This window comes from Girardinichthys multiradiatus, chromosome 15, assembly GCF_021462225.1.
Source record: "Girardinichthys multiradiatus isolate DD_20200921_A chromosome 15, DD_fGirMul_XY1, whole genome shotgun sequence".
In the NCBI taxonomy this organism is placed as follows: domain Eukaryota; kingdom Metazoa; phylum Chordata; class Actinopteri; order Cyprinodontiformes; family Goodeidae; genus Girardinichthys; species Girardinichthys multiradiatus.
This window is the reverse complement of record NC_061808.1, coordinates 31521637-31545244: the sequence shown is the minus strand read 5'-3', so window position 1 is coordinate 31545244 and position 23608 is coordinate 31521637. Positions and strand designations below refer to the sequence as shown.

The 23608-nt window shown below is 41.1% G+C and overlaps 1 protein-coding gene across 5 annotated transcripts; it reads left to right on the top strand.

The window, feature by feature from the left end:
- The first annotated feature begins 29 nt into the window (after positions 1-29).
- ankef1a (ankyrin repeat and EF-hand domain containing 1a) lies at positions 30-23608 on the top strand. 5 transcript variants are annotated; one of them, XM_047387213.1, is made up of 11 exons: positions 69-206; positions 5490-5661; positions 6161-6322; positions 12280-12479; positions 12577-12726; positions 14278-14401; positions 14711-15536; positions 16851-17077; positions 17333-17469; positions 21947-22102; positions 22234-23608. In XM_047387213.1, the coding sequence occupies exons 2-11, from the start codon at positions 5508-5510 to the stop codon at positions 22417-22419; spliced, it is 2322 nt and encodes a 773-aa protein (XP_047243169.1). In that variant the 5' UTR covers positions 69-206; positions 5490-5507; the 3' UTR covers positions 22420-23608. The 5 variants fall into 5 exon arrangements, with proteins under 5 accessions (XP_047243172.1, XP_047243169.1, XP_047243167.1 ...); XM_047387211.1 differs by having other exon boundaries at positions 5490-5697; XM_047387214.1 differs by having other exon boundaries at positions 164-206; positions 5490-5588.

The window sequence follows — 23608 nt, the reverse complement described above, 5'->3', positions numbered from 1 at the left end:
TCCCCCGCGCGATATATGCGTGTCACGTTGCCATGGAGACCACTTTGTTTTCTCCCCCACAACGCACAACCTTCCCCTCACACCGAGTGAAGGGTTGTGCTTTAAAGTTTGGATAGAAACGTCTGTGAAGGAAAACAGGGAACAAGAGTGGCTTGTCGATGAGCAGACAGGGTGTTTTCTAACCAGTCTGTCCGCCCTGTTCACAGGTGGGTCATTGATGGCTCTATGAGATGTTTTATCCACCATGTTTTATTTACTTTTTTTAAGATGTGACGTAAAATAGCTCTGGCTTTCACCAGAAGTTTTTCGATTTGGTAAACTGCATAAATATTTGGTATTTTTAGGTAAGTTTTGTGTTTCTCACAGTTAAGAGCTTCCATTTACACCATTTTAGCCTATTCTTTGTGCTTTTAAGTTCAAACGGAATAATTTACCTTCGTTTGTTTTCTAACTCTATCTTAGAACACACATTATAATAGATATAAAAATGGATGCTAGGAATAGTACATTTTAGAGAAAAATTTAGGTTTCTTAGTTTTGGAAGACTGTTGGTACTATTAGCACATTATTTGGGGTATGGATTGGGTATAAAAGGAGCAGCTATCAGCCAATAGCTCTCAACCAATTGTAGTTTAGGTCCACCAATTAACTCAACAGTTATGTCCCCAAAACATGACAGCTAGATGTCCTCCCTGCGGGATGAAGCAGGAGTACCTGGAGAGAACCGACACATGCACAGGGAGTCTTGCAGAAAGATTAAAACCCAGGAAATTCATGTTGGCAAGCAACGGTGTTAACAACAGCTGCACCATGCAACCCCTGAAAAGTATTGGTGTTTTGGGGTATTTAGCTTATTTATTCAGCAACCAAATTCTTAACAGATTTCATTTCAAGGCCCTTTGCATTCAGATGCATATATAGAAATACATTGCTCAAAAAAATAAAGGGAACACTCAAATAACACATCCTAGATCTGAATGAATAAAATATTCTCATTTAATATTTTATTCTGTACAAAGTTGAATGTGCTGAGAACAAAATCACACAAAATGGAGATCAAATTTATTAACCAATGGAGGCCTGGATTTGGAGTCACACACAAAATTAAAGTAGAAAAACACACTACAGGCTGATCCAACTTTGATGTAAAGTCCTTAAAACAAGTCAAAATGAAGCTCAGTATTGTGTGTGGCCTCCACGTGCCTGTATGACCTTCCTACAACACCTGGGCATGCTCCTGATGAGACGGCGGATGGTCTCCTGAGGGATCTCCTCCCAAACCTGGACTAAAGCATCCACCAACTCCTGGACAGTCTGTGGTGCTACGTGACGTTGGTGGATGGAGCGAGACATGATGTCCCAGATGTGCTCAATCAGATTCAGGTCTGGAGAACGGGCGGGCCAGTCCATAGCTTCAATGTCTTCATCTTGCAGGAACTGCTGACACACTCCAGCCACATGAGGTCTAGCATTGTCCTGCAATAGGAGGAACCCAGGGCCAACCGCACCAGCATATGGTCTCACAAGGGGTCTGAGGATCTCATCTTGGTACCTAATGGCAGTCAGGCTACCTCTGGCGAGCACATGGAGGACCATGTGGCCCTCCAAAGAAATGCCACCTCACACCATTACTGACCCACTGCCAAACCAGTCATGCTGAAGGATGTTTCAGGCAGCAGATCACTCTCCACGGTGTCTCCAGACTCTGTCACGTCTGTCACATGTGCTCAGTGTGAACCTGCTTTCATCTGTGAAGAGCACAGGGCGCCAGTGGTGAATTTGCCAATCCTGGTGTTCTCTGGCAAATGCCAAGCGTCCTGCACGGTGTTGGGCTGTGAGCACAACCCCCATTTGTGGACGTCGGGCCCTCATACCATCCTCATGGAGTCGGTTTCTAGCCATTTCTGCAGACACATGCACATTTGTGGCCTGCTGGAGGTCATTTTGCAGGGCTCTGGCAGTGCTCCTCCTGTTCCTCCTTGCACAAAGGTGGAGGTAGTGGTCCTGCTGCTGGGTTGTTGCCCTCCTACAGCCTCCTCCACGTCTCCTGGTTTACTGGTCTGTCTCCTGGTAGCGCCTCCAGGCTCTGGACACTACGCTGACAGACACAGCAAACCTTCTTGCCACAGCTCGCATTGATGTGCCATCCTGGATGAGCTGCACTACCTGAGCCACTTGTGTGGGTTGTAGAGTCCGTCTCATGCTACCACGAGTGTGAAAGCACCACCAACATTCAAAAGTGACCAAAACATCAGCCAGAAAGCATAAGTACTGAGAAGTGGTCTGTGGTCCCCACCTGCAGAACCACTCCTTTATTGAGTCTGTCTTGCTAATCACCAAAGATTTCCTCTTGTTGTCTATTTCATTTGCACAACAGCTGTGAAATTAATTGTCAATCAGTGTTGCTTCCTAAGTGAACAGTTTGATTTCACAGACGTTTGATTTACTTGGAGTTATATTGTGTTGTTTAAGTGTTCCCTTTATTTTTTTGAGCAGTGTATATATCAGACCTAATAAATTATATAAACATGTAAATTCTATTACCTGCATTTCAATGTGATTGTAGTTATAATACAATGCAGTCAAAAAATGTTCCTACTTTCAATTCAAGTCAATTCAATTCAGTTTTATTTATCTAGCGCCAATTCACAACACATTGTCTCAAGGCACTTTACAAAGTCAATTCAATCAAATTATACAGATTTCAAGTCTGGTACATACATTCCAATTAATCCTAACTATCAAACAGTGCAGTCGGATTCAGTTGATTATTTAAATTGGTTAAACAGTTTTCTAACTAAGGAAACCCACCAGATTGCATCGAGTCAGTGACTTGTAGCATTCACTCCTCCTGGATGAGCATGTAGAGACAGTCTAGAGTATGAAAGAGAGGACAGTTAGTCACAGTAGAAGCTCAGCCAGTACCTATGTCCAGGAGACACAGGGTTAAACACTGAAAGACAGGGCAAAGTGTATCATCTGTATAAGGTGAGCACTAAGTTGGTGGCAGCAGCTGCTTGGCCAATGTCCCCCTCCAGAAAGGTGCCACAGCTAAACACAGAACCAGGTCAGATGTAGCTTCTAGAAAGAGAAAAACACAGAGAACAGAAAGTTGAAATAATAGCAAATGCTGCAAAATTGGTGAGTGGTATGAGAATGTTGCGGAGAAAGTGGTCATTATGTCCTCCAGCAGCCTAAGCCTATAGCAGCATAACTACATCGATAGCTCAGGATAACCTAAGCCGTTCTAACTATAAGCTTTATCAGAAAGGAAAGTTTTAAACCTAGCCTTAAAAGTAGACCGGGTGTCTGCCTCACGGACTAAAACCGGGAGCTGGTTCCACAGGAGAGTAGCCTGATAACTAAAGGATCGGCCTCCCATTCTACTTCTAGGGACTCTAGGAACCACCAGTAAACCTGCAGTCTGAGAACAAAGTGCTCTGTTAGGAACATATGGAACAATCAGATCTCTGATGTATGATGGATCTAGATCATTAAGGGCTTTATATGTGAGGAGGAGAATTTTAAATTCTATTCTGGATTTAACAGGGTGCCAATGAAGGGAAGCTAAAGTAGGAGAAATATGATCTCTCTTTTTAATTTTCATCAGAACTCTTGCTGCAGCATTTTGAATCAGCTGAAGGCTTTTAACTGCATTTTGTGGACATCCTGATAGTAAAGAATTACAATAGTCCAGCCTTGAAGTAACAAATGCATGGACTAGTTTTTCAGCGTCACTCCTGGACAGGATATTTATAATTTTTGCAATATTTTGTTGGATGCAGATTAGGCTAACCATTTAGTAAAAAAAGCTAAAGTTTAGACTGGACTTTTTGTTGTGGTTACATGTTGGAGTGTTCATTGTACAGAAGGTATGACTGTGGACGTTATAATGCAGTTTAATGGCCCTTCTCAAGCCTAAGAACACAACAACATTGTTATGTTATTTATGTACTTGTATGTCCTTATTTGAGTACCTTCCTACTACTATTTGTAGTAAAAAACTATTTGGATTACTGACAGTTGTTTCTAAATGAATCAGTGGACCACAGGGTTTTACATCGGTTTTTGAGCATATTTCTTTAAAGCTGCAGGAGGTAACTTTAGTAAAAATGTATCTTTTACATATTTGTTAAAACTGTCACTATGTCCTGACAGTAGAATGTGAGACAGGTGATCTGTGAAAAAATCAAGCTCCTCTGGCTCCTCCCAGTGATATTACTTTAATCTGCAGAAATGCATTGCTCCAGGTCAGAAACAACCAGTCAGAGCCTGGAGGAATGACTTAGCAGTGTAAATCACGCTTGTGTACACACTGCTCACACCCTTCCCCCACACAGCTTGTACAGTGGTTCAAGCTTAAGATTGCCGGTCTGCTGCAGCTGTGGTAATAGAAAAGAAACAACCCAACGTTACAGGAAAACTGTCAATTTCTTAAGTGGCACTTGCTCAGAAAGCAAAGCCGGTAAACAGAAAAAGATTGATGACGTAAAACAAGCGGCGCGTTGACGCCAGGCTCCGATGTGGGGGAGTAGCTGTGGAGAGAGGGCTGTAGCGCAGCAGAGAGCAAGGGGGATGGGCCTGTAAGGTTTGCTTTTTCAAATTTTCAGGCCAGGTCTGGGTTTTCTCAGAACTCTCTACTGCAGCTTTAAGCATGGTAGAGCATTATGGACTACAAGTAAACAAGTAAAACATTATCCTTTCTCAACTAGCAATACATCAATGTGCAAAACCCCTTTTCAATATCATTTAAGAGTGAGAATATGTTTTAGTATAAGCATAAAATAATGCAAATCAAGTTTAGGCTACTGGTTGCAATCTCCTTTCCATTTCATAAAACATCTGAAACAGTGGTGGCCCCACATGCTGCTGCTGAAACACATCTGTCTTACCAAATTTGTTGACATTTCTTGTTCCTCGATAAAATGTTGTAACTGATTTACTTTCAGGTACTCACACCATATACATTTACTTCTCTGCACCCTGGCTTATCGATACCATATGGAATTGTAATATTTGAAAATAGCCTCTAAAACACTTTTATTCTATTAAAAAGCATTATCAAGTAACACAATGCTAAGTTTGTTGTGTGTTTTTGGCATAAAATTCTGTTATTTATTTTTGATTTTTTTGAATCCCTTTAAGTTTGTCATAAATAGAAACTGAAAGTCTTCTCCCTGGCTCTGGTTGTGTTTGAATAAATGATGAAACCTGCCCTGTGCTTACAGATTCAGATGTTCTGATGTATTTAAGATCAATTCTAGGAATCAGTGTTGATAACAGTGTTGCTCCACTAGCTCCAAAACTCCATAGTGAGTAGTGCTGGGCTGGGAAGACTGATCAATTCATTTCTATTGAAGTTAATTGAAGTTATTGAAGCTTTTTCTTTAAAATTAGTTTTTCTGTTTTAGCTACTCAGGTTTACTCAGCCATTGTTATTGTCTTATGAAGTCATATCTCTACTTTTTTTTCAAACATTTGTCCATCAGGCCCTTAGGGACACCAGAATGAGCTTTGCGTTGGCAAAGGGCCGTCTGGAGGTCCTTCAGATCTGCCGCTTGCTGCAGTGGATCCATAAAGGAGACAAGGTGGAGATAGAGAAGATGGTGAAGCTTGGGGTGAAGAACCTCATTAACCTCACAGAGCCACAGGACGGCTTGGGTGTGCTTCATCTGGCAGTTTCAGCCAATAATAGCGGTGATAGACTTCATTTTTGCTCTGTCCCATAGCAAATTAGCTCTTTTAAGATAACAAGTGCTCCAGTTGCATACTAGGACCAAGCACCATGTGATCGTTTAAAGTTTCTCTAAGTTAAGTTTAATGACAGCAAACATCCAAATGCAATCATACTGCAACATTTTTATTTATATATAACTGGAAAGTTGTATTTATTATATTAAGGTAATTTGATCCAATGTGTAAAACCTCAGAAACTGTAATCTACATGATCTGTTTATTTAGCCATAAAACGCAATGAGCAAGACACGCATGTTATTTCTCAGACAAATAGAAAATGGCAGCAGACTAGCAAATGATGGATTTTTTTTGACATCCTAATCATCAGTATTTCCAAACCGAGTTTCTAGTTCATACAATTCCACAGGCGTAGTGTATCAGGTTCATGTCGATCTGAGTGTTTCTGTGCTCTGTCTCCTCGCAGACCTGGTTGACTTCCTCCTCACCCTTGGAGCTCATCCCGACGTCCAAGACATGCTGGGCCGTACGCCTGCTATGTTGGCTGCTGAACTGGGCAACAAGGAGATTTTATCGCTGCTGCTCCAGAAGCAACCTGACATGAGGCTAGTGGACACTGAGGGCAAAGGTGTGCAGATAATGGAAATAATGAAAGAGTAAAACTTTCAAACAGCATGAGACTCGATTCAGCTTAACAAGAACACAAATAGCAGGTTGTAGAGTAGTGAATAAAGAAGTGGAAACTAAAGACACGCAAAGGGTAACAAGTGTGTTAACCTTTAAATGGTAGAATTCATTTAAACGAGTTAGTTTTATGGTGCAGAGCTGCTTTTAAAGATGTTGAAAAAGTTTTCAATAAGCTTGAGCTCAGGGCAACTTTGGACGGTGCTATAGGCTGTAGATGTTAGTAAACGCTTCATCTATTCCAAAACCAATTTTCCAGTAAACTGTAGGGAGAAAAGCTTGTGAAAGTTATATGGTTTAGACGATAATTGTTCCATATTTTAAGGAAACACTACTGTTCCAAAGTCTCTTTATTTTCATGACTATTTACATTGTAGAGTCTCACCAAAGGCATCAAAGCTATGACTGAACACACATGGAATTATGTAGTAAACAAAAAGTGTTTAATCACTTTAAACATTTTAATATTTAAAATTATTCAAAATAGCCTCCCATTGCTCTGATTACTGCTTTGCTCTCTTAGCATTCTGTCAATGAGCTTCATGAGGTGGTCACCTGAAATGGTTTCCAAAGAGTCTTGAAAGAACTTCCCAGAGGTTCATTGAGAGACGGCCAAAGGTTAATATTTCAGTCATCACAGCTAGGGCCAGCTACTTTAAGCAATCTAAGATAAAGCATATTTAAAGTTATTTTACAATTTTTCATTTGCTACATGATTGCATGTGTTCATTCACTGTTTTGATGCCTTCAGTGAGAATCTATGTACAATGTACACATAAAGAAAACCAGTAAATAAGAAAGGCATTCTAAAAACCTTTGACCGATAGTGTACATATAAACTTCTGAGTTTGAGGAGAGTTAACAAAAAATATCTTTCTTTCTTATTATTTGGTAAATAGAAATAATTTTGGTAATCCTAACTGACCTAAAACAGGAAAAGATTAGTCTGATTCAATGTCAGAAAAGGTGAAACAATTATGGTTCTAGTGTGGCTCATTTGTAAGATTAAAAGTGCCATTAAAATAAAATTTAAGCAGGGTTTAATCATAATTATATTAAATCCACATTTGTGTATTAAATGTTTTAATTGGTCTGATGTGAGGTTAATTGGCCTCTCTAAATTGTCCTTAGGTGTATGAATGAGTGTGTGCATGGTTGTTTGTGTGTTGCCCTGCGATGGACTGGTGACCTGTCCAGGGTGTACCCCGCCTCTCGCCCATAGACTGCTGGAGATAGGCACCAGCTTCCCCGTGACCCACTATGGAATAAGCGGTAGAAAATGACTGACTGGTCTGATGTAATGTTTTCTCTTAAATGTTGTGTTTTCATTAGCTGTGAGTGTAAAATCAGCATAATTAACAGAAATAGAGGCTTAAAAACATCAGTCTGTGTGTTATTAATCAAGATAATGTGTTCACTTAGTGAACTGAGTTACAGAAATAAATTAACTTTTTTAATATATTCAAATGTATTGAATATGACTGTATAGAAATATACGATTTCAGAACCTTGCGGGTATTATTTTGACCCTGGATCAGAGGAAATTCACAATAATTTCAAACTTATGCAGCCAAATTGCAGCTGTATATATTCTCATGTGACCTTGAAGGAGTGAGAGTCCAAGTAGAGTTTATTTTTTATTTTTTTGCCCATCTTAAGTCAGGTCAGCTAAATGCCCTGCATCGCCTTACATCTCTTGAACATGCATGTTGCCTCCCTTTAGATATTCACGAGAAAGAAATATCCCAGACAATCCCATCAGGTAACCTGAGGTTGTTCTTGTTTTAATGATAGCCTCAACTACTGTGTATTCAGATCAGAAAACACAGTAAAACATGAAGGGATCAGGCAAGCAGATCCAAGGCAGATCTTGATTTTTATGTTGTAAATGCTCTGTTTTGTTATGTTGTATATTTGTATGAGTTCATAAGTACAACTGTAACTGCCTGTGGACGTGGGTCAGGCCCCATAGACACATCTAATTACAGATCAAGCCCTCATAGTGATCCTCTCATGTGAAACCTGCTCAGTAACCTGATAATTCACTCCCTAGAGGCATGTTCAGCCAAACCAGACCATTTACATCCAGGTCTTTTCTTCATAGTTTTATTAGTCACACATTTTCAATTATTACATACAAGCCTGAAAAAATCTGAATCCAGATTATTTTCCTGATTGCATCCAAATACAAAAATGTAAGCACATATTCAGTGCAGGCAGCACTTGAATATCGCAGAGCGAGGACCTTAAACATACCCAGCCTGTCCCACCACCAGAGATACGGTTTACTAGACAAGCAAGAAGGGGAGACATTGGTTTTAACAGCTACTTTGTGTTTTATTGAAATAAACGTGATTTGATCATAATAATCAAACAAAAATCAAGAAAAAGTTAGCGAGAAATCATCATTAAGTCAGTAGTGTAGAATGTGAATAGTACTGATGAGGTGCATTATTCTGCTGTAATTAGCCATCAGAAGATAGTTGCACTGTGTTCATAAAGGGATGGACATGAGCAGCAGCAGTACTCTGGGAGACGGTGGTGTTTATACAATGCTCAGTTGATCTTAAGGGGCCCAAGGTGTGCCAAGAAAGGGGCTGGTGCCTATTTCCAGCAATCAGTAGGTGAGACGAGTGGATCCTAGGGGAACAAATATACAAACAGGGAAAACATCTATCCATGCAGATACTCAAACATAAGGGCAGTTAAAGTAACATGCATGTTTTTGGACTGTGGGAAGAAGCCAGAGTACCAAGTGAGAACCCATGCATAATGGGGAAAACATGCAAACTCTGTGAAGAAAGGCCCACTGTCATGATTCAAACCCAGGACTTGCTAACTGCAATGCAACACTACTAACAGCTGCACCACAGTGCAACCCCGTATCACATATTTGACCCAAACATAGGTTGGTGTTACCACTAAATCAATGATTATGTCAAGCACTGTTCTAAACAACTTGCAGTGCAAGTAGACATGCCAGCCCAATGAGAACTTCACTAGTGTTTAACACTCCCCTGTTCTTGTTTGCTTCTCCTGGACTGAATCAAAGGGTTTCCAGATATAGAGATGTGGCTATGCAAAACACACCTGTGAGATTCATCACTAAAGATGATGCTCCAATATTATTTATATTAAACCAGTTAATAATGTACCTTTTCCTCGTTAATTATAATTTTTTACTACCCCTTATAATTTGACCTCTGCTACCATAAGTGTTTACATAAATACCGAAGAGATCAGTTGTATGTGTGCAATGGAGTATCTGAGTGGGAAAAACCGTAATGAAGTGATTCCCCTTAAAGCAGAAGATAAACAGAAAACTAAAGCATGCTTTTGTTAGAAAAAAGTACTACCTATACCAAGCAGGAAACGATGGAGAATCTAAAAACACAGAGTCCTACTCAAAGTTAAAGCTAATTTTAAATGTGTCTGGTAAAACTTACTTGTCGTCTTCCACTTATCCGGGACTGGGTCTTGGGGGCAGCAGTCTAAGCAGAAACGCCCAGACTTCCCTCTCCACAGACACCTCCTCCAGCTCCTTAGAGGGAAATCCAAGGTGTTCCCAGCCAAGAGACATAGTCCCTCCAGCGTGTCTTGGGCTGGCCCCTAGGCCTCCTTCCGGTAGGACGTGCCTGGAACACCTCCCAAGGGAGGCGTCCAGGGGCTAACCAAAATAGATGCCCTAACTGCCTCAGCTGACTTCACTGGGTATGGAGAAGCAATGGCTCTGCTCCTAGGTCCTCTCGGATGGCCGAGCTCCTCACCCTATCTCTAAGGGAATGTTCGGCCACCCTGGGGAGGAAGCTCATTTTTGCCGCTTGTATCTGTGATCTCATTCTTTCGGTCTTGACCCAAAATTCATGCCCATAGTTGGGAACATAGAGCAACCTGTAAATCAAAAGCTTTGCCTTTCGGCACAGCTCTCTCTTCACCACAACGGACCAGTGCAGTGTCCACAGTAATGCCTCCCGAAGCCCAAGTTCCACTAGCGGTTGGACTCTCCTCTCCAACACCTTGGCATAGGCCCCAGGGAGGCTGAGGAGTGTGATCCCCCTGTAGATGGAACACCCCCTCCAGTCTCCTTTCTTGTGAAGGGGGACCACCACCCTGGTCTGCCAGTCCAGTGATACTGTCCCCGACCGCCACGCAATGTTGAAGAGATGTGTCAGCCACAACAGCGCCACAACATCTAGAGGCCTGAGGCACTCAGGGTGAATCTCATTCACCCACGAAGCCTTGCCACCGTGGAGCTTTTTTACCACTTTAGTGACAGCCTGGGTGTTGAACGAGTCCAACTACGAGACCCCAGTCTTTGCACCAGGAAGATGTAGCATAAGGATTGAGGAGATCCTTGAAGTACTCATTCCAGTGCCTGATGATGTCCCCAGTCGAAATCAGCAGCCCCCACTGTAAACACTGTTGGTGATGCACTGCTTCCTTCTCCTGAGGCACCAGACGGTTTGCCAAAATCGCCTTCAAGGCCAACTGATAGTCCTACTTTCTGGCCTCACCAAACTCCTCCCATTCCAGGTTTGTGCCTCTGTTACTGCCCAGCCTCAGCATGTTTGGCCTCTCGGTACCCCTCAGCTGCCTCATGAGTCCTAAAATCCAACCAAGAGTGCAAGGCCAGCAGCAGGAATACTTCTAATCTGAGGGAGCACCTAGTTAAGAACAAGATTTGTCTCATCTGCCTCACATATACAGCAACAACCTCTGCATTCAGCACTGTTAGCACGCCTGCATCCGTTAGCAACTCTTCATCTGCAGCCAGCAACATGGCTGGGTTTTAATTTGTGCATTATTCGGAGAAAACACAGTATAGTTTTCATGTTGAAGAAATATTTGAAACAACTGCGATGTTACAATACAAACAGCTGGACGTTGTTTTGAAACAAAGTCGATCATCAACCTCCGACCTAGGGTGTCCTGGTGCCAAGTGGACTGATGAACACCCTTATGCTTAAACGTTGCGTTCGTTATATACAATTCATGACTGGCACAGCGGTCCAATAACGAAACACCACTCTGATTCAGGCTATTCCTCCCAATCAAACCTTTCAAGGTGTTGCTAGGGCGTTGAAGTCCCCCAGCAGAATGCCGGAGTCCCCGAGAGGGGCGCTCTTCAGCACCCCTGACAAGAATGGCAAGGAGGCTGGGTACTCCACACCGCTGCTCGGCCCGTAGGCCGAAACAACAGTCGGAGACCTCTCCCCGACCCGAAAGCAGCAAGCATGCAACCCTCTCAGCCACCGGGGTAAACCCCAACACGAGATGGCTGAGCTGGGAGGTCTCAAGCAAACCCATCCTAGCCTGCTGCCTCTTCCACCCCAGCCCGCTGCCTCTCCCCACAGGCCACTCCATCAAAGAAGAAACTCTAACCTCTCTAAAGGCACTGGGTTCCAGAGCCCACGTTGTGCATGGAGGTGAGCCTGACTATTTCAACCTCCCACATAAGCTCTGGCTCCTTCCCCCCCAATGAGGTGACATTCCACATCTCTAAAGCCAGTTTAAGCAACCAAGGATTGGCTCGTTGAGTTCCGGGCCTTCGACTGCCGCCTGATCCTCTTTGCACCGGTATCTCACCGCTCTCCCTGCAGGTGGTGGGCCCGCTGGGGGACGGCTCCAGTTCTCTCATTTAGGCTTAGTCTAGCCACATCCCACGAGGAGTAACCTGGCCACCAGGAGTCCCGACCCCGACCCCAACCCTGGCTCTTGGATGGGGCCAGAGCTCGGGTCGTCGCCGTGCCAGGCGACGCCGCATCACTTTCCTCTTTCTACTGGCCCTGTTAAAACATCCATTTGATTATTTCAATATTATATTCATTCTCTCCAAAGTCTGTATATAAAAGACAATTCTGTCATAATTTTTGCATATCTCATCTCTCATTTGCAATTCAGGCGTGCTGTTCTACTGCAACTACCCCACCAAGCGTCACGCCCGCTGTCTTCAAATGGCACTGAAGAACCAGGCTGATCCTAACAATGTTTCTGTGAAAGGGGTCCATGTCCTTAAGCTGATGTGTGATAAAGCTGATGAGTGTACCCCCTTGTGTCTCCTCCTGCTGGAAGCTGGTGCAGACCCTAATGCAACAAATAAGGTAAAAAAAAAAAAAAACAAGACAAAAAGAATTTGAATGGTGGAGAAGAAGAGAAAGAAGTATTTAAATATACAGAGTTTGTGTGATTTCTTCTCAGGAAACTGGTGTGACAGCGTTAATGGAGGCAGCCCAGACAGGCTCCCTGCCAGTTGTTCGAGACATTCTCAGGAGGGGTGGAAACCCTAATACCCTGGATAAAAAGCGCTTCAATGCAGCACATTATGCTGCCTTGAGCGGCTGTTTTGAGGTGTAGGAGCTACACTGGAACTTTTTCTGATATATAAGAACCATTAAACACATCAGTTTATGTAGAAAGTTTATCCAAATATGGGTCACATGATGATACAGTGTCCTGGCAATGTATTCATCTGCCTTGAACTTTTTGACATTTTACATCCATAAACCTCAATGGATTTTATTTAGGATACAAAGTGGCAAATAATTGTAAAGTGGAAGGAAAGTGATGCATGGTTTTTAGAATTGTTTCAAAATAAAGTCTGACAGTGTGTTACCCAACTGAATAACAACTTTGTAGAACCACATTTAGTTACTATAGCTATTATAGCTATAGTATTTTGCCGTATGTCACTATCAGCTTTGCACATCTAGAGACACCAATTTTCAAGTTTTGCCATAAATTCCTATTTGAATTTAGATCTGAACCAAACCTACAGTATGTTTCAATTATGGTGCATAATACCACCATGTATTCTGGTTAGATCTGGTTAAAATGACCGTGCAGATTATATCCCGAAATCTTAAACATATGAGTGTGTTTTGACATTACTATGCTGTTCAGATGTCAATATAACCCAAATGTCCTTCAAAGGGACTGATCTTATTCTGCTTGTTTAGAGTTCAGGAAAGCAAATGGAAAAAAACAACCCACAATTAATAAAATGTTCTTCCTAATTAGATATGGATTTAAGGGCCAAACTCTTGATAGAAGCCTTCCTTTTTATTTCCTTGAAGATTACATGTTGGAAACTTGCAGAATGGGAGTGTTTTGCACTCCCACTCTGCTGTTTAAACCAGGGATCAGCAACCATTTTAGTCCAAAGGGCAATTTTGAAATTCTAAGCAGATGCAAAATAACAGAGCTTAGACTATATGGGCAGTGAATCCAAATGTTCTGTGATTTGAAACAAACAGTGAAAGGGGCTCCCAAAGCACCAATTATTCAGACCTTTGACCTATTTGCTGTATTTTCTTAAAAAAAACTTCCTTTTACTTCTAATAGTACTTTTTACTGATATTTCTGTATGTGTCACCATGGTTACACTCATCAGAATCATCTTTATTGCCAAGTTTGTGCACAAAAACAAGAAATGTGACTCCAGTACACTTTGCTCTCAGTGAAGATTTCTTTGCTCTTTGGGGGGCTTTTGTATGTCTTCCAAGATAGCTAGTGGGTACTTTTTGGGTTGTCATTGCAAACACCTTATTAAGGTGACCTCAGTGTGACTAACAATACATATTATTCTCGCTTACATGTAATAATCATAGTTTTATAGATCTACAGAAGTTCTTCAGTCCTGCTTTAAATTATAGAAACACTGTAGCTTCCAGATAAATTCATCCCTCAAAATGATTTTTTAATAGATTATGAGACTAACAAATGTCCTGGCACTTCAATATAATTTAACATAGTTTTTCAGTTCTGTAACAGTCTCTCAAAGGTAAAGCTACAACATTTTACAATACCAGAACCAGAATTTTATAGTTTAGTAATGCACAAAGAGTGCTTTATATTTGGCAATCTATAAAGTGTAACTCTGTAAAGTTTTGTGCCCTTCAGGTCATTCAAGTGTTGTCAGCATTTGCAGCAGATATGGATGTGATTAACATGGATAACTGTACACCTTTACACTACGCCGCTGCCACAGGCCATGCCAACTCCTGCAAATTCTTAGCTCAGAGAGGTACTGTGTGACTTCGCAAAGGTTCCTTAATTTTAATGCAATAAACTAAAGTATTTCTTCATCCTTGGAGGAGAAGCTTGATCTCGGAACATGTCCTCCAGAGCTTTAAGGATTTTGGTTACAAAATGAAGAATAGACCTTTTGTATGTTGGTACTGCAAGTTTATATCTCTGCTTTGATGCATGTGGAGCCAGAAGTTAGGAAATTAAATCAAATAGAGGAATATGCAGCTGCAAACGCAGCTCCAAATTAAATTAGGTAATGTGATCGAGTGTTTTCATTTTTCATAGCACTCTGCTCTGTGTTCAGGTTGTAACCCTAAACTGAAGAACAAGGAAGGTTTGCTGCCACGTCAGATTGCCAAAGACTCCGGTCACAAAGCAGCAGCCAAGGAGCTGAGGAAAGCCGAGAGGCAACATGGGAAGGGCAAAAAATCGGACAGTAGCACCTTGATGTCAGATCTCTGGGCTTTGACCCTTCATGATTGGTCAAATGAGTATGAGGCTGAATTAAGGGAAGCATTTGGGGACAAATTGGGCACAGTTGACACAGAGACCTTTCTGACAGTGTTAGAGGAGCTAATCGCTCCGGTTGAACTATCCCAACTCCATATGGTTATCTTAGCCCACGACAAGAAAGGAGAAGGCAATATCAACGTGACTGACTTCATCAAAGGCGTCAGATACATCAAGAAAGCCTTCCGGCTTTCTGTGTACACGTCTCATAAGAAAAAGAAAGAAAAGGGAGGAAAGGGGGGTAAGAAAAAGAAGGGTGGATTTGTCCTCCCCATCCCCATTTGCACCATCGTACCAGAGCTCAAGCCTAGACGACCTGATGGAGGCCCTCCTCACTTCATGATTGAGAAGTACCAGAATTTATCAGATATTCACCGGTTTGACCATGACCACCCTCCGGAGCATCCCATAGTCAATGACTCAGGATGGTACAAAGAGAAGCCAAACAAAATTTACATAAACATCAACTACTGTGTGACGAATGGAGATCTGGAGTCTCTGGACCTCGCCTTCAGTCAAGGAGTGCCTGTTGATGTTCAGGATGAATATTATAAGACCCCACTGATGGAGGCCTGCTCTAGTGGCAACTACGAGGTGGCTCAGTACCTTCTGAGCAAGGGGTGAGTAAGCAGTCTTCCAGAGGATACAGTTTGATAAAGGTTGATTTGGCAGTTTATTTTCCCTCCATCTGCTTGACAAAAGGAGTTTTCACATTTCAAACTCAAACCTGGTGCTCACAGTGTAAAAAACTGTGCAAAAGTATTCTTATGCCTTAAATGTTTTAGCATTTGTGGTGATATAACAAAATCGTTAATGGACTTTAATGCAATTTTATGTAATAGACCAACACAATGAATTAGTATTTATTCCCCTTCACAATAATATCGCTGAATAGACTCCAGTGCATCATACTGCCTTCAGAAGTCACATAGTACTAAAAGTCTACCTGTGTGAAAGTTATTCTCAGTATAGATCCAACTGTTCTGTGGAGGGCTTAGAGGTTTCTTAGAGAACATTAGAGAACAAATAGTATGTTGTGAAGACATTTGAAACAGAGTTGGTTATAAAACAACATCCCAGGCTTTGAATATGTCACGGAGTTCTGTTCAATCCAACATTTGAACATGGAAAGAGGATGGCACAGCTGCAGACCTACCCAGACATGGCCGTCCAACTACACTGACAGGTTAGGCAGGGAGAGCATTAATCACAGGGGGGCCAAGAGCCTACTTGGAGCTCTGGGGGAACTGCAGAGATCCACAGCTCAGGTGCGAGAATATATTAACATTGTAACTGTTGGTTGGCCATACACTCAACAGATTTGACCTTTACACAGGAGTGGTAAGAAGGAAGTCAGTGTTGGAAGAAAGCCGTATGGAGTCTAGTTTGTCATAATCCATTAAGGGGGCACAGCAAACATGGTGCTCTTGTCAAATAAGGATTTTTTTTATTGTACATAATTAACACTGGGTGGTGGAAAACTGACACTGCAAATCACATCCAATAGAACATCTTGGCACCACCATGTAGGCATTCTTTAAAGACTGACCTACAATGAAATGGTTTACATTGATCCACATTTGTGCGTTGAAACGGCCCAATCAAAGTCCAGACCAAGATTAAAAAAATTATTTTCCCAGACACTCTCCTTCCAATTTGGCTGAGTTTAAGCTGTTTTGCAGGGAAAATGGGTCAGAATTTCAGTCTGAGTGTGCAAAGCTGGTAGACACGTACTCCAAAAGACTTCACATATAATCCCAATATTGGGGTTTGTGGTTGTTATAATATGAATACTGTATTTAGGCTCTGTGTTTGGTTTTCACTAGTAACTCCTGTTGGTGACAGTTACATGAATTCTTTCTAATGTGCAGCTTAGAACCTTTCCACAAGTAATAAAGCCTTATTAAAAACAAGCTCCCATCTGCATCTGACAGGGCTGATATGAACCTGTGTGACCAGTTCTTTTGGACGCCCCTTCACCATGCGGCTCACGCGGGACATTTCGAAATTGTCGAGCTTTTGGTCAAGGCTGGGGCCGCAGTCGACGCAAAGGCCCTCAGCGAGGGCACACCGCTCATGAGAGCCATCGAGAGGTCCAGCTTCTCGTGTGTGGACTTCCTCATCAAGGCGGGGGCCAAAGTCAATGCAGAGAGCAAGAAAGGTCTGACTTAGTCTGAGCTACCAAAGGTTTAGACGAAAAGTTATTTTAAATTTAAATTTGACCTCAAACTGTTTCAAATGGAAATTAATGTTGTAATATTTTGATAAACAAAAATACCAGACAGGAATAACAAAAAATCTGAGCTACTTGGCATTAAGTGTTCACAACAGTTCATAATGTTCATAACAAGCACAAAAGGAGTACTGTTCCTGAACACATCAATAACTACATTTATTCAACTTTTTTTCCTTCCAGGACAAAACTGCCTGGAAATGGCCATAAGTTTTGGAGATTCAAAGATAGTGAAGCTGATAGAAGACGAGATGAGCTCTCTGCCAGAAATCAAAACCGCAAAAGGAACAGCAGCCAAATCTAACCCTGCTAAAAAGAAGGTACCCAAGTAGCTCCGTCTTTTCACAGCACTCTACCTGAACACCATTAAAACCTTCTGCATGAGACTTTTGTTTTGGTTTTGTGTGTATATGATGTGTCACAAGGACATTTAGTATTGTTTATAAAAAGTGTCCTGACAGAAAAACGTTGAAACCATGGAACTGAAAAAACTATTTCCTAACACCACTTGCAATAGATTCAGTAAAGCCACATTCCTGACACTGTTTGTATAATGGCTTCTGAGTACATAGTTTAAAAACACCCCAAACTTGTAATGAGATCTGATTGCTTCAGCCAGGAATTTAAAAACAAACTGCACCAGACATGCCTCGTTACAAGGCGTTTATTACATTTATTACAATCAGGCCACTACTGACAGGATGTTCTGCTTTAAAGCTCTGAAAGTAGCTCCAGAATACTTTTACTACATATTATTATGTACTTAACCATAAATCTACTAAATAAAGTCATGTTTTATTGCGGTACTGTAATCTCAAACTAGGCAGTTTTACAAAACAAACCTATCTATCTTTAGTTGCAGTACATATGTTGTTCAGGGAAGAAAATCCCACATTAAGATGAACTATTTTAACAAAATGGCCCAGTTATTGCAACCTATCAGTCTCTTTAAAATAAACATAACTAAAACTATTTTTGTAATTTCCTCTTCCCCTTTGTAAGTTGATCCAACTTTCCAGGAGGTTCTGATTAGTAAACCATTAATTTCTGTTGCTCTGGGATGTAAAAGTCGCACCTTGGGATCACCAAGTCTCCATAGCAACCATTATACATGCCAACTTGTTGTTTGGGAGTAATACCAGGGTAAAGCCTTATATTTTTTTTTAAACGTGTCTTCTCCGGCAGAGTAGCATTCAGAATTCTTCTCTTAGTGCCAAGACGAAGACTAAAAGATTTGCTTTCACAAGTGGAGCGTTATGGCTATCTCTATAATGCTCCGCTTAATATATATATAAAAAATATAGAAAACTTTACTCGAAATTGCTTTGGGATTATTTTAAATGCAATGGTTACGGACGCAATGGACAAGCAATGACCTCAATAGGAACCCTTGTTCACCAAGATCCACCAAGGCACCGGCACATCCACCCCATGCCCCATGGCTAATGGCAGCATCACCAAACCCCATAATGCCCAAGGCTGGGGATGGCCCCCAAGAATGGACCAGAACCAGGACCTACGCCCACCCAGCTGGACGACTGAAGAAGCTGCCCAGCCCCAACAAAGAGGGACCAGCCAGAAGCGCATTATCTAAACTACCACAATGTTAAAAGTCTACAGGAAGGCCGTGGAGTGAGCTGAAGAGGGGAGAGCAGAAGCCCCATGATCAACAGAACCTGTGGAAGGAGGAATAGTCAAAGATGCCTCTTTTTGTATGCTCCAGCCTGGTGAAATGTTACAGGAAGAGACCTGAGAGCTGCTCTGCAGGTAAAAGGACACAGGGGTGCCAATAATTGTCACGCTGGGTGTTTTGTTTAAAACTGTTTTGTTTTTTTCTCACTGAATGAATTAGCTAAATATAAAGGTTGGATTTAACTTTTTTTGGGGATGAATTGATGATGCTGCAATGAAACATAGATTTATTTAAAGAGCTTTTGAACGCATCTTTAGTAGGCAGGAAAATAAATGTGGCCAGCAATGTAAGCAGTTGCTGCAATAAAGAGGAAAGATCTCAGCAGAAGTGTCAAAAGTTTAAAAATCCAAAACAAATACAGGAAAAAGAAGACAGAAAGGAATGTCCTTCATCTGTTTTTCATCACCATGTAATTGTAGCCTATGGCTCTGAGCCAGTAATCTAATAAAACATGCCCTGTGGTCTGCTTATCAACATTTCAATCATGTACATGTACAATCATGTAGAAATGGGCTTTTTAAAAATATACTGTTGTATACATTTCTTCCTGTAAGGATTTCTGTTTTAGATCAAGTTACTTTTTTTTGTAAGCAGTAAAAAAAGAGATTTCTACTAAGTAGATTTTTGTTTCTAGTAAATGGTCCTTTCCAGTTGTTACTGATACAGATACAGATTTGTGATTAAAAAAACAAACTGAGTTATTAGATTTAAGAGTGAGATTGACTCTCTCAGGAGAGATAAGGACATACAGCAGCAGCTCAACAAATTACAGGTCCTTCCCAAAATATTAGCATATTGTGATAAAGTTCATTATTTTCCATAATGTCATGATGAAAATTTAACATTCATATATTTTAGATTCATTGCACACTAACTGAAATATTTCAGGTCTTTTATTGTCTTAATACGGATGATTTTGGCATACAGCTCATGAAAACCCAAAATTCCTATCTCACAAAATTAGCATATTTCATCCGACCAATAAAAGAAAAGTGTTTTTAATACAAAAAACGTCAACCTTCAAATAATCATGTACAGTTATGCACTCAATACTTGGTCGGGAATCCTTTTGCAGAAATGACTGCTTCAATGCGGCGTGGCATGGAGGCAATCAGCCTGTGGCACTGCTGAGGTCTTATGGAGGCCCAGGATGCTTCGATAGCGGCCTTTAGCTCATCCAGAGTGTTGGGTCTTGAGTCTCTCAACGTTCTCTTCACAATATCCCACAGATTCTCTATGGGGTTCAGGTCAGGAGAGTTGGCAGGCCAATTGAGCACAGTGATACCATGGTCAGTAAACCATTTACCAGTGGTTTTGGCACTGTGAGCAGGTGCCAGGTCGTGCTGAAAAATAAAATCTTCATCTCCACAATCTTCCTCAGGGTCCGGTCACCTCTTCTCGTTGTGCAGCGTTTTCTGCCACACTTTTTCCTTCCCACAGACTTCCCACTGAGGTGCCTTGATACAGCAATCTGGGAACAACCTATTCGTTCAGAAATGTCTTTCTGTGTCTTACCCTCTTGCTTGAGGGTGTCAATAGTGACCTTCTGGACAGCAGTCAGGTCGGCAGTCTTACCCATGATTGGGGTTTTGAGTGATGAACCAGGCTGGGAGTTTTAAAGGCCTCAGGAATCTTTTGCAGGTGTTTAGAGTTAACTCGTTGATTCAGATGATTAGGTTCATAGCTCTTTTAGAGACCCTTTTAATGATATGCTAATTTTGTGAGATAGGAATTTTGGGTTTTCATGAGCTGTATGCCAAAATCATCCGTATTAAGACAATAAAAGACCTGAAATATTTCAGTTAGTGTGCAATGAATCTAAAATATATGAATGTTAAATTTTCATCATGACATTATGGAAAATAATGAACTTTATCACAATATGCTAATATTTTGAGAAGCACCTGTATATATCACTCTCTGTTTACTGAATTTGTTTAGTTTTCACTATGAATTCAAGCATTGTAATAAATATTTATTTTGAACATATCCTAATGTATTGAAGTGCACTGTGTGGGGATAGTTGTAGTTATTCCAAATCTGAATAATCATACAGAGTAAAATACCACGTTGAATGTCAGGAAAGCAGGTATCTGTGCTACGGTGAGCAGCTTTTACAGGTGATGTACTTTGAAGCAGACAAGTAGCTGACGAAGGAACTCAGTGGAATCGACAAAAGTCACCTGAAGCCAGGCCTAGTTATTGTACCACCACAGATACACAGCCTTCAGCTGCAGTTCAGCTCAGCACCAGCAAAGAGGAAGAGAGTCAGAGCAGCTGCATGTTCAGAAGGTTGTGAACCTAGCAAGGCTCTTCGTCTTCAGGCAAGAAAGATTTGGTTTATTACAGTTCTCTAGCATTTACTGGTATAAATGTATGACATTTTATTAAGGAGTGAACAATAATTAATGTCACCAATTAACAGTTGAGTTATTAATTAATCTCACTGTATCAGTAATGTAGCCCCCAGAAGCAAAGATGCTAAAAACAAGGAAAATATAATTCCTAACTTATGTTATCCCATAGCGTTTCTGTAACTTCTAAAGTTCTAGTGAACTTGCAGCAGGTGAGTCAGTCTGAAGCAGAAGGTTTTGTTATTACAGCCGGCCAACAGATGCAGACTTTGCATTTGTTATGTTCAGATGGTAGGGAGGTCTTTGGTTTAGCTGCTAACGCTGCATCTATAGAAACGTGACAGTCACCGTTCCAAACAGGAGTTATGCTGTGTACCAAACTACTGGGAGAAGATAAAAACACCTGCTTTATGTTATTATGTGATTAAATATACGTCAGAATTCACTCACCTGTCGGTTTTTCAGCATGTTTTGCTCTTTGAGTTTTATTTTCTGACTCCAGGAACATTTTGGAGATTTTGATTAATCCAAAAAATGTTTTTTTAGACATCCATCAGCATTTTTTTGAAGGGCTGTAAACCTTTCACGTGTAATTTTTCTATTTCTACCACATCACTTTGTGTTCCACACAGCCTGTGTGTGTGATCTAAATATCAGCTTTATTCATGATATCTGTGGCTCCAGTAAAGCTGTCAAACACCTCCAGGCTGAGATGCTGCTCATTACATCAGTTCTTGTTGATCTCTTTAGGTGGCTACTAGAAATTGGGCTGTGCAGAGTAAGACAATGACTGAGACATCAGGGAAGACCCCCACACAGATTAATTCCAAGAGCATCATCCTCTATAACAGCAGGATCGCTGCAGGAAAAGCTAACACAGTGGATATCAGCTTTGTGCCAAAAACTGTATGTCAAGCCTAACCAGCTTGTACAAATAAACTAAATACACTGTATTTTGTACATTTTGACATAAATCTATTTCACATTCTGTTGTATTATTTTGTGTTACCCCTAACCCAGATGCCTTTTTGTCTCAGGTTTGGGGTAAACCCCCCAGCACCAGCCAGCTGATGTCAAACATAGAGAGACAAAAGGAGCGCCTAACCCTGGAGGTGGACTTTGATGACTTGCTGATGCCTTTCAGCCAGCGCTTCCAGACCAGGATCCTGGAGATAACAAAACCAAAGACTAAACTGGAGGAAAGACAGAGACAAGTGTCATAATAATGTTACTCGTTTTATGTTGTCATCATTCTTGCCTTTTTTGTTTTTGTTTTAGTTTTTCTATATTCTTGACATCTAACATGAAAAAAACACATCCAGTATATGCCTATTCCGGTCTATGTGATTTTAATAACTAGCTCACAAAGCTATAGAGATAATGAGAATAATAAGTAATGAAGTGAAAATAAAAGGTTTTTTTCTTTTAGTGTTCTGGGACTGTTTTTGTTATTTTGCATTTAGATTTTAGGATCTTCTCTTCTTGAGCCAGTTTCCAGTTTGGCTACAGAAGCCGATAGAATGTTCACCCATGGTCCCTTGCCAAATTATTCCTACCCTTTAATGTTTTTTGGGTTTTTTTCATTATTGCTCTGGCTGAATGTTCAGAGTTGTCCGCCTAGAAGGTGATCATCTGCCCTAGTCTAAGCCATTTGCAGCCCCAACAAGGTCCATGGTGGTAAAGCTCCATGAGTCTTCCCATCAACTCATACCGGCTACTTGTCCCTGCTGGAGAAACGCATCTCCACAGAATGATGCTGCCACCACCATGTAGGATTGTAGGGATGGTGTGTTCAGGGTGAAGTGCAGTGTCAGCTGTCTGCCACACGTAAAATTTTGCATGTAGGCCAAAACGTTTCATTTTGTTCGCATCTGTCCAGAGCACCTTCTTCCATACGTTTGCTGTTTCTACTACATGGTTTGTGGCAAACTCTAAACAGGACTTTTATGGCTTCCTTTCAACAATGGCTTTCTTCTGGCCACTCTTCTATAAAGGCCAGAGTTTTGGAATGCAGCAGTAGTTGTTCTGTCAACCAAATTTCTCCTACCTGAGCCATGGATCAATGCAGCTACTCCAGAGTTAACATTAGCCTTTTGCTGCTTCTCTGATTATTGCTCTCTTTGTTCAGCCTGTTAGTTTAGGTGGACAGCCATGTCTTGGTAGGTGACTTCTGTAAGCTAGATTGGATTTTATTTAGGTATATGAGAGTAAGGGGATGCTAAATACAAATGCTCACCACATTTCCAGACATGTAATTGTAAAATATTGTTTAACATCTTATAAAGAATGTATTTTACTTCCACTACACTGTTATGAGCTATTTTGTGTTCATTTGAATTTGAGTTTGTGGTTGTAACATTATGACAAGTGAAAAAGCCAACACATTTGCTTAATAAAAGTCCACACCTCTGA